The sequence below is a fragment of the Ips typographus genome, linkage group LG3, assembly GCF_016097725.1.
Source record: "Ips typographus isolate SLU linkage group LG3, UJ_Ityp_2.0, whole genome shotgun sequence".
In the NCBI taxonomy this organism is placed as follows: domain Eukaryota; kingdom Metazoa; phylum Arthropoda; class Insecta; order Coleoptera; family Curculionidae; genus Ips; species Ips typographus.
Window position 1 is genome coordinate 14,422,498 of NC_138424.1, and position 11,933 is coordinate 14,434,430.

At 36.8% G+C, this 11,933-nt stretch overlaps 1 protein-coding gene across 2 annotated transcripts; it reads left to right on the forward strand.

The window, feature by feature from the left end:
- The first annotated feature begins 1,453 nt into the window (after nt 1-1,453).
- On the forward strand, nt 1,454-8,298 carry LOC145727156 (RING finger protein 37). 2 transcript variants are annotated; one of them, XM_081976635.1, is made up of 2 exons: nt 1,454-1,586; nt 7,020-8,298. In XM_081976635.1, the coding sequence occupies exon 2, from the start codon at nt 7,061-7,063 to the stop codon at nt 8,270-8,272; it is 1,212 nt and encodes a 403-aa protein (XP_081832761.1). In that variant the 5' UTR covers nt 1,454-1,586; nt 7,020-7,060; the 3' UTR covers nt 8,273-8,298. The 2 variants fall into 2 exon arrangements, with proteins under 2 accessions (XP_081832761.1, XP_081832760.1); XM_081976634.1 differs by lacking the exon at nt 1,454-1,586 and adding an exon at nt 3,052-3,198.
- The last annotated feature ends 3,635 nt before the right edge of the window (nt 8,299-11,933 follow it).

Below are 11,933 nucleotides of genomic sequence, written 5' to 3' on the forward strand. Positions count from 1 at the left end.
TCCTGTATGTTACTTTGTGGGTACTGATGTCCACAAATAAAAGGAGGCAGAAATGCAACAATATGCTTTTAATAAATAAACGTATAAACGGATACGAAGGTGAGTACTAGAGTTTTGCGACTATCTCTTGAACGCTCAAGTCTCTGACTGACAGTCAACAACAATAACGAAACGGTTGCTGAACACGTCACTGAATCAAAGTCCGTCGTGCCTTGGAACTTCAGGTAAGCAAGGTTGGCCCCAGGTGGTCAGGGAAAAGCTTAGTGACCGCCACAGGTACTCCCCTCCAAGTGACTTGGCCACAGTCCAGTTCAACCTGCCTGGTCACTGAAACGGATCTTCTTCTTGCGGGAGTAGGTGCGTAGGGGTGCTGCCAAAGTTTAGGATCTGCCTGAACCATTTTGAGACTGTTCCTGAAGTTCTTGGACTGAACATCGCTCGATGAAGGCCGGCTTAAGCCGCTCCGTTGAGACTGTCACGGCTTCGCCTTGGATCTTGATCTTAAAAACCACGTCGGAAATACGTTCAAGAACTTCGTAGGGGCCTTCATATGGTGGTTGCAAAGGTTTCTTCACGGCATCAACTCTAAGGAAAACAAGAGAACAAATCTTGGTGAACAAAAGCGGCTTTCTATGATGATGAGCGGCAGGAATTGAACGAATTAATTGCATGTGTTGCCTAAATTTTTCAAGAAAAGGTTGAGAATCAGGGAGCATATCGACATCTGTGAAGAACTCTCCAGGAAGTCGTAACGTAGTCCCATACACCATCTCCGCAACTGTGCCTTTTAGGTCCTCCTTGAAACTGGTTCTGAGTCCTAAAAGAACGGTGGGCAAAACGTCAACCCATTCATTGTTATCATGGCACATGATAGAGGCTTTCAGAGAACGATGCCAACGTTCTTCCATTCCATTGGCAGCCGGGTGGTAAGCTGTTGTTCGAATCCTCTTGGAACCTATTAAATTGGTTAAAGCTGTAAAAACTTGCGATTCAAATTGCGATCCTCGGTCGGTGGTGATGGTGACAGGAGCTCCAAAACGTGAAATCCAATGAGTGTAAAAAAGCAGTGATAACATCAGTGTCCGCAGTGACGTCCTTAATTGGAATAGTTTCTGGCCAACGTGTGAAACGATCAATAACAGTGAAACAGTAACGAAATCCTCTGGATACTGGTAAAGGTCCAACTAAATCAAGTTGAACATGAACAAAACGACAATTTGGTATGTTAAAATGTCCAACAGGATTTTTGGTATGCTTGTGTACTTTACTTTTTTGACAAGGTAGACAAGTTCTTGCCCATTTTGTGGGTCCACCAATAAAAGGAGGCAGAAATGCAACAATGCTTTTAATAAATAAACCTATAAACAGATACGAAGGTGAGTACTAGAGTTTTGCGACTATCTCTTGAACGCTCAATATGCGCTCAATTCTCTGACTGACAGTCAACAACAACAATAACGAAACGGTTGCTGAACACGTCACTGAATTAAAGTCTGTCGTGCCGTGGAACTTCAGGTAAGCAAGGTTGGCCCCAGGTGGTCAGGGAAAAGCATAGTGACCGCCACAACTTGTCGTTCAGCTGAACGGTAAGTACAGCAGGTATTTACCTCAGGGTTTGTTAGCCCTATAGACAGGAACTAGTCCTTTCCGCCTTCAAAACAGGTGCTCTAAACACTGAAAATTATACAAGTAGTAAAAAATAGTATATTGTACAACAAGGGTGAATAAGATGAATGTGAACACTACCTGAAACTTAAACGGCTTTTTCATTGCTTCAAAACATAAGCCAAAATGCGTCATCGTCAGTGAGGATGAAAATCCGAAGAGTTATTTTGTTTACGTTCAAGATTAGCAATTGGTCTATTTCATATCGCACGCTGAAGATTGTCTGTGATTGGTCTATTTCATATCGCACGCTGAAAATTGCCTGTGATTGGTCTATTTCATATCGCACAGTTGCGGGAAGTCTAGGATTCCATGTTAGTTCACCCGGTGGCAATTGCCTACTTATCCGGTCTCTAAACTGTTAAGGAATGAACCAATATCCCTGTAGGAGTAGAAAAACGTATTTTTAAGCTCATTTAAGCTAAGTTGCAATTTGCATTTGATAGTTCGGGTTGCAAAATGTCACAGTGAAAACAAGACTTAACTAACTCAGCTTAACAATACATTGGTGAAATCGGCTATCAGTGTTTTCTTTGCCATATAGGTATAGCATTGAAATCTTAAAAATTCTAAATTTTAAATAAAAATAAATGCCAATATCAGTCAAATATTGAATAATTGTATGTATGGCAACAACATTGCTTCATTTGACAATAATTTCAATAACATTTTGACGTTTGGAGTTCTAATCGAGCTATTATAAAACTAGTATTATTGGTTTTTTGTTTTCGATTTTTACGAAATATTTTTTGTAAATTATTTTGTAAACATTTTGTTGTGATAAGCGAAAATGACAGTCGACTAGCTTATTAGGATTTATCTAGCTATTCATCAAGTATTATAGAAAAGAAAGTATTTATTTTGTCGTTCCTATCAAGCTTTCCTAAAAACCAAACAAAACACCCGTTTTGGAGTGTTTAAAGCAACCTTGTGCATATTTTAATTTAACCTTGGTTAAATCAGGTCTTTTAATTGAAGTTAACTTGTTGTCTTCTAAATTTCGTTTTGTGTCTAAATTCATAAAACTCTCTAGGGGACTTTAATAAAATTGTCACTATCGACACTATCAGCTGTTTTATACTAGTAGACGTAGGACAAAATTAGGTTAGCTGTTTGTTTTGAGACCTTTTTGATTAAAAACATACTTATGTCTTGTAATTTAAGTGAAAAGTTTATTGAAAAATTCTTTCTTTTTATGTCATAGTTGATTGTTTTGTCGTACAATGCAGTTTAAAAATGGGTTGTCATTAAAAAGGGTATATTGGCCTTCCATAACTTACGTAAACCCGTGGTTGACAGTCCACTAATTTCGATCAGCTGTTCATTCTGACATTTTGTTGGAGTGTTTATTACAGCTGATCTAGGACGTTTGTCGTGAATTGAAAAGCATGTGTACATACCACAGACATACATATGAAAACAAATTATACAAACTCCAGTCATATAAAACTAAAATCGATTTTTTCTGTGTTGTGGTGAAGTAAAACTTAGTGAACCTGAGTCGAGGTCAAGATCCTTAACATTTGAAACTGAGTGAGTGAATTCTCTTTTAAAAGCTAAAGCATTTTATTAAATGTGAACAGTGTCGTAGTCGTAGGTCGTAGATCAATTCATATAGAGAAATAAATAATAAATATAGGACATGACAAGTGACAGTGGTATGTTAGGAAATTGTCACAGTCTAAGCAAAGGAATAGCTATTTAACAAGAAGGGACAGCGGCATAATTCCTTTGATGTTGGGGAGATGTTTTTGGCTGACCTCGGTTTGTCTTTGGTAGGAATCATGTTGCCGGTTGTCTCTTATCTTATTTCATTCTGAAGTAAAAATTGCATCCAAGTGAAATATAAACTAATTTCTTATAAGTAATCAATGTTTACTTCTTTTGAGTCAAGTGGTTTTAAGCTCGCATTATAATCATAGGAAGATATCAATCCTTATTAACTTTAAACTCCTTCCTATTCTGGGCCATATTCACAGTTTGATGAAGGTCTTGGCCGATTAGATCTTTCGTTTGGTCCACCCATCTCTTGGGTTAAAATTTCGCATTTTTGTTCGTGTTTTACGACGAAAGGGCTCAAGTTAGAGATCTGAAAAAAATACAGAAAAATAGTCCGTGATAGGTACTACAACTTTCATTAATACGATTTTTCAATCAAATCAACCGTACAGGCGCAAAAAAATCAAAACCGTTTTCCCATGTTAATCTCCTATGTCCAAGGTGCTCTTGGACAACTGGTATATTCGGTGTATATGTTGAACAATAGCGGCGAGGAAATACATCCCTGTCTAACACCATTCATTACTTGAAACTTGTTTGATGCGACATCGTTAGTTCTTATAAGGCCATAATTTTGTTCATAGGGATTTCGGATAAGTAGGATTAAGTGGTCAGGGACTCCCATTTCTTTGAGTATTTGCCACATTTTTGGCAATTTTACCATGTCGAAGGCTTTAGAGTAATCAACAAAACAGAGGTACGTTTGTTATGTTGAATTCTCGGGCTTTCTCAATTAATTGTCGTACGTTCCCTATTTGTTTTCTTGTTCCCTTACCAGGCATAAAGCCGGTTTGTTCTTCTGCAATCTGGGGTAGTAGATATGGTCTGAGTCTACTATTAGTGATCTGTAGGAGGATTTTACATGCATGGGGTATTAATGCAATCATGCGATAGTTATTGCAGTCTGCTGGGTCACCTTTTTTATATAATGGAATATAAAGTGAACTACACATTCGTCTGTCCAAGTTCCTGTCTTCCCAACCCGATTGCACAGAAAATGTAACACATCAATTGCTGGCTGTCCCATTGCCTTTAGTATCTCTGCAGCTATGCGAATTATGCCTGGAGCTTTATTGTTTTTGAGTCGCATTAAGGCGTGTTCTACTTCCGATTTAAGAATCTCAGGTTCATGTTCAATAAACTTTGAATGGTTAATGTTGTTAGAGTGTTCATCATTGCTGTATAGTTTGTTGCAGTGTTTACGCCAGACCTCAACAATGCCATCTGGATCAGTAATCTATTTACCATTTTCAATTTCATCTGGATCAGTAATCTATTTACCATTTCCATTTTAGAGAGGTACTTTACTTTATTGAACAATTCCCTAGACTGGTTGGTTGCAAATCCAAATCAAAATTTTGAACATTTTTTTAGTTTGTTGTACATTTCCTCCGCTTCGCGTCGTTCGTCTAACTGCTTTCGCGTGTGGGAAAACATAACTTTGCACACTGAATAGGAAATAGTATATTACACACCGGGGTGGGAAGAGTTTCATTACTGTCGAGAGATTAGTTAGATAGCCGAGACGCGAAGCGTCGAGGTTTAGCTAGGATCTCGAGACAGGAATGAAACTTCCTACCGAGGTTTGTATACTATTTTATTTACAACCATCATATTTCTATCAAAATTTACAATTTATTGTTTTATTCTGAACATATCTAGAATATTACATTTAACAAAAAACTACCAAGGAGGCATTTTTCTCAGAATAATCAATCAGGTATATTGTTACCGTAGCTATGTGGTAAACAACTCACCAATATAAATAAATGTCAGAAAAAGTCAGATCGATATTCAGTTCGCAAATAATAAATTGAGAAAAATGTCCTGGATTACAACTCGAATTGTATGCATTCTAACGGTTATAATGCCTATAATACAAGAAATAGCAAGAAATCAACCAATTGGGCACAATACAATAGCTAATTATTCCCAAAAAATTGCTACTTTTATGAATTTAGAGAACTCGAAAGGCTTTACAGGCCACGCTCTAAGAAGAACCGCCGCTACGTTACTTGCCAACAGTGGAGCAAATGTACTCCAATTAAAAAGGCTGGGAGGATGGAAATCTAGTACTGTGGCAGAAGGTTATGTGGATAGCTTAATGGAGAATAAAACCAAAACTGCCGTTATGCTGTCCCAACGTGCCTTGTCTTCTGAAGCTGTTGCAAGTAGTTCACAAACCTCAGTCATTCAGCAGCAAATTAATTTGTCGACCAAAGAGACAACTGTTGGAGACGCCAGTGCTGGTACTGCCCTAAATATTTCTATAAACACTTATAATAATTTAAATGTAACCATTAATTTCAATAAGTAGTTTGTTTTAGTTTAGATCATGTTAATTTTAGAATTGTAATGTATTATAGGCATTATAATTTATTAGAATGCATACAATTCGAGTTGTAATCCAGGACATTTTTCTCAATTTATTATTTGCGAACTGAATATCGATCCGACTTTATCTGACATTAAAAAATTTTGATTCAATCATCATTTTTTTTTTTCAAAAATATTAACAATCACACAATTTTAGAGGGCGGGAAATGAGGGCGGGAAGTGAGGGTGGGAAGTGAGGGCGGGAAGTAGAGGTGCGCAATATGATACTTCCTAACCTTCAATGACGTTAGTAATGACAGCATTACATATATGGTTGTAAATAAACTACTATTAACAAAAAAGGCACGTTATTAATTTTCTCATCCTGTCAAATTAAAAACGTTGACATTTACTGTCACTTTGATGTAAACAAATATCAAAGCTATAAAAATGATGCGCTACAATGTGCAAGCCCAAATGCTAGTTCTAAATGTGCTGCTTTTTTTGGAGTACGAAGAGAAACAGTTTCCAGATGTCATCCCAATTGATCATCAGTCACTTCTGAACACACTAATTTTTCAAAGCATTTGTAGGTTAAAACTTGTGATCTAATTCCAGACATGCGTGTTTTTTCACCTGCATGACGTCATTCTCAAAGGGTAAAAATTTGACTATAGAAAACATATCATAACATCAGGTTCCTATCACGCTCTGTTAAAACGCTGGAAATACTTGTAATATAATAACGACTCACCGAAAATACTTTCAGTCTCTCTGGTGGCACTTTCACTCCCTAGGTATAGTGAAGGTGATATTTTCATCTGCCAAATAAGAGAGGACAATTTTATTTTCTATAGGGCTCGTAGAAAAAATATTTTTCCGAAAGTGTTTTATGGACTTACCCTTATGTGTATTATGAAAACTACCTCGTTGTGTTGGCTGCACCATATCTGGACACCCTACAACTAAATCACAGGTAAATTTAAGCGTAAAATATGAATCGCCAGCCCATTACAGTTCAACTTGACCGTAAAAAGATCATTCTTCTATAATAAGTTTGTCTCACTAACAGTTGCCATCAAAACATTGCATTTGGGCTTACGTTTTGGAGCAAAAAAGAGCCGAAAAGAACGTTGGTTGCGACTGATTCAGGATAATATGTGCAATGAGTCAGAAAGTGCTAGAACTAGACGCTGTTTTAATTTTTTACTGTTTCAATTCTTAGTTTCAATTTTCTACATTATTCTATGTTTTTATAGGTCCACTGGTACTGGCAAATCTGAACTAGGTGTAATTGGAGATGTTTAATTTTCTTGAGCCTAAATTCCTACCAAAAATTACTCATTCGTCTGTGGCAACTGAGGACTATGAGGCCAGCAACTTAATAAGTGAAAATTATGCACACAAGACGCGCGGTTTTATCGCGTATCCATCTACAAAGCCCCCAGTTCAGCTCGAGTTTCAATTAGTATGCAATGTTAACATCGCCTACATCTTCATTGACTCTACTGTGGGCAATCACAAGTGTACTGGAATTGAACTAGTTGCAAAGAGCAACGGTGGACCTGGGGTTTCTATAGCAAAGGCTATTTACGACACTAAAGCAATCGTATTTTGCAACTCCCGACAATTTTCACAGAATAATCCTCCTCCCGGGTTTGATCAAAGCTCTACGACGCTTTCATATTTTAAAAGCGGTACTTACAAATCATTTTTGAGCGCTAGCAAAATCATAATTGTGATTTTTCGCACACACAAATCCGTACCTTGCTTGGCGAGGGTTGAAATTTGGGGCCGTCCAGCCAAAAGTTGCTCTCCAAAGACTGTAGAGACCATACATAGACTGAACCGATCATGCGCGGTTGTAAATGCTGCTTGCAGCCCTAAAGAAAATTTACCACAAGGATTTAAAATACTGGATGAATTTAAGGACGATTTAACTGACGAACTAATGACAATTCCATACACTTTGCCTAGCGGAAAAACCGTCGATCAGAATACTCTAGAGAAGCATATTGAAAGCGAAAAATCGTTTGGAAGAAAACCAGGAGACCCGTTCACAGGAATCAAATTCACAGACACTCTAAAACCAATTTTAAATGTTGGACTAAAAAGCCGTATTGATATGTTTTTAATGAGAAATAGCCATTATCCCGACACATTTAATTTGAAAAGGACATTGAGATCTGCCGTTGCAGGAGGAAAGAGAATTAAGCTAAATAGGAGCCACCAAAATAGCAAAGACGCATCTTCGAGTTGTGACTCTAGTGATCGAGATTTAGACGAGTTAATTAGTAAAGCCAAGGCTGATAGTAATTTTGTGAGTTTTTCTTCGAATAATAGCGACTGTGAAAGTGAGTGTATATTGTGTAAACGTACAGAAGACTTGTATGAATTGCCTTGCGAACATTATTATTGTAGAAAGTGTTTGACTGATGATTGTAAAAATTGCGTATGTTCTAAGTGCAACCAGAAATTTGAAAATCGGGATGTTAAAAAAATTCACTTATAAATGAATATAACATTTTTTTAGTGAAAGTTGTATTAATAATAGATATAAAAATATATTATTTTTATGTATTTTTAAAAGTTTCCTACGCACAAAATTTGCTAAAAATGAAATAGTTTTAAAGGAGTACACATATCAGTTATTGACACACAGTAACTTGCAAGAGAGCTACTGACTGACCCAGCGTAGACTTCCCAGCTAAGTAATTGTACAAGGTGTCCCATTTTTCACACTTTCGTAGGGTATTTCGCTTATTCTTAAAAATATACAGGGTTTTTCACGTTATTCAATACGGAATATTGTGGCTAAACTATTTAATTTTAAAACATGCTTGACTTTGGGATGAATACAGGCCTATTAAAAGTATCTCTTAAAATTGTTTTTAATATACAGGGTGCCACAAATTCGTGTGTAAGTATGGGGATCTCGAAAACGGTAATAGATACAGAGTTGGTTAAATTATGACAAAATTGCGCAATTTGGTGTTTAATAAAATGCCGTCCTAAAATCTCAAAAATTCCGATTACTTCCGGAGATATCCGAAATAAACAAAAATTTTGGAAGTTAGTTTTTATTAATTTTTTTTGATGAGATAAATGAAAATATATGACTCTTTACAACGTGGCCATATCATAATTTGAGATCCGACGTTTTGATTTTTTGGTTACCATCATCAACTTTTTCTTATGGGTGCTATATAAAGATTTTGACATTTTCGAATAAAGTTTCTTTTTCTGGTTACGGTGACGTATCATGTGATATGGCCATTTGGCGAAAATACAAAAAATTATGTTTTTTTTTTGTTAATGAGATAATAATTTGAGTAATTGACACATTTTTATTCTTTCATGCCATAAAAACTACGTATTCCCCAAGGACGGTAAACAGTAAAGGATTGCTCGATTGGCCGATTTTGTTTCCCGGCGGCGAATGGATCCTGACGTCATAGTAAAGTCTCGGGCTCGTAGTGATGGGTAAATTACCGGTAAAGTAAATATTTTAGATTACTAGGAAAATTTGACCAGTAATGTGTTTCTGGCAGGTCAAACTTTGACACCGCTTTTTACCCTGACTGTACCAAATTTTGTAGTATTTTTTTTATGTTATTGAATAGGAAATTTAATGAGGATTCCAAAAATGTACTTAAAACAGTAATTTTCTCACTCTGTGGGTTTTACAAGCGATTTTGTCCGTCACTGTTTATTCAAAACGGTGTTACTAGCAGTTCAAACTTTGACACCCATTTTTCCCCCGACTGTATTTTTTTGTAGTGTTGTTTTATATTATCAGATAGGAAATTTAATGAGGATTTCAAAAATTTGCTTAGAACAGTCATTTTCTTACTCCAAGTAGGTTTTACAGACGAATTTGTCCCTGACTTCTTTCAAATTGTGTCTCTGGCGTTTTATATTTTGACACCACTTTTCTCCCTACTTGATTTTGTAGTGATTTTTTTATGTCATTAGATAGAAAATTTAATGAAAATTAGAAAAATGTGCTTAAAAATATGATTCGGTCACTCCAAGTGGGTTTTACAGGCAATTTAGTCCTTTAAACCGTGTTCAAAATCTTTAAACCGTGTTCAAAATTTAGATCAAAATTTTACTAACAAACCAGTTTTTCCTGAACTACTCGAAAACGGTGACTGTTAAAACAACTTGCAGGAGACCAAAAATGTTCCTAATCAACTCCTTAACTTCCCTGAACTCCCAAAAAATAACCGAATTACAGGCTGTTCAAATTTTAAACTAGAATTTCAACTGATTGGAAAATTTGTTGCACCAAACCAGTTTATCCTAAATAACTAGAAAAATTTGAAAGAAAGCAGAATATTTCGTAAAGAACTGCTAAACTCATCCCTGGAGTTTCACAGTCCGTCAGTGCCGCTACTATGCAGGGGGTGCATGAAAACTGTAGTGATGACAGTCAGGACAGGGAAATGATATTTTTTAAGCAAATTTCAATTAGACCCATAAATTTACTGGTAAAATTGGTAAATTTTCCTGTCACATTGAATTTTACTTTACCTTACCGGTAAATAACCGATCATGGTAAATTTATGTCCATCACTACAATACGCTAAATATGATCGACTGCAATCGGTTAACAATCGCGCGATCTCCGACTTGATGGTGACGTAAAAATCGTCACCAGTCCGAGCCGATATGGGCAACATTGCGCTTATGGGATTAAGCAATCCTTTACTGTTTACCGTCCTTGCGTATTCCCTACCTTAGAATGCTCTTGACTTTTTAGGTTAGGTTGGGTTAGGTACCTTATAATAATTAAGATACCAAGGGCATTATAAGGAAAATAATGCATGTGGTCGATAACCCTATCGAAGTCAAGTACAGAATCGAGTCGGCTCGCGCAACCTTTCAAAAAATGAGATCGTACACTCTTCTGCAATAATAATCTAAATTTAAAACTCCTATCTGGGTCACATACTCAGGGGTGATCGATACCGTATCCTGCAACTTATAATGAAGGGTAAGATAGAAGGCCGTAGAGGAGTCGGTAGAAGACAAGCCTCGTGGTTAAGAAATCTTAGAGAATGAACCGAAGCGCAGAACAACTCTTGAGACTCGCCGAAGACAGAGCACAACTCGCCATTGTGATTGCCAACATCAGGAAGACCTGATACGGCACCAGAAGAAGATCACGATGAGTCACTATCTCAAACCCATCGTTATTCGTCCGAGGTTCTTCCCGACGTGCGTTAGCTCCTCCAGAAAAGAAGAGTGAAAGAAATTACTGAACCGCCTGAAACCGTCACTTAAAAGAGTTCAAAGTCCCTGAAACATCACTTCTGGCACTATGAATCCATTTGAGAATATCATTGTCTTAAAAATATCTTTTCTTTTTAAGATTTTTTTATTTATTTTTTTATTTTTGTGCAAATTAAAATTTATAAGGAATGCCAGGGTAGAGGCAGACTTAGAGATATCTACCTAATTTTTGATAATAATTTTTAGATTAGCGGGTAATGCCAAGTGTGCACGTTAACAAACACAGGGTGGTGCAGTGAAAAACGTATGCTGCGTGCAAATTTTATTAATCCTTAGTGATCTCCGGTGGATCTGCCTCAATCTAACGAATTAGAGTGCTGATGATGGCCTAAAGGACCGAAATCGGTTCACTAAGAATTAATAAAATTTACACGTAGCATACGTTTTTCACTAAACCACCCTGAATAATTTTTAGAGTTGTCAGACATTATATCTGATTTTCTTGCGAAGCTAAAGTTGCGGACTGATAGAAGAATAGCTTACAGAAAGCTCCAAACAGTTGATTCACCTTGTGTAAAAAGCTAGCCAAAAATACGAAAATTTTCGCACTGTCGTGTGTTGTTCGAGGACTAATGCTAAAGAAGGAAACCTACATTAAGCAGTTCCAATGAGATACCAATTGGAAACATTTGTTTCTGCTAAGAACGCTGCAAAGCTGTCCAACAGATTTAATCTTAGCTGATGTCAGACTAAGCTGATTGCTGCTGTTCAAAACGATACTGATACTCCGATGATGTTGTGAGCGAATTCCAGAAAACCTGAAGTAGGATACACAGCGACACACCACGTGATCTTTAGAAGTTTTGTTTCTTGGACTAATTCCGTAAACGTGTCAGGGACAGTAAGTAATTAGGCTAATATAGACAGTAGTTCAT

Coding starts and splice junctions, on each gene's coding strand:
- LOC145727156 (XM_081976635.1), top strand. CDS start 7,061: ATGTTTAATTTTCTTGAGCCTAAATTCCTACCAAAAATTACTCATTCG.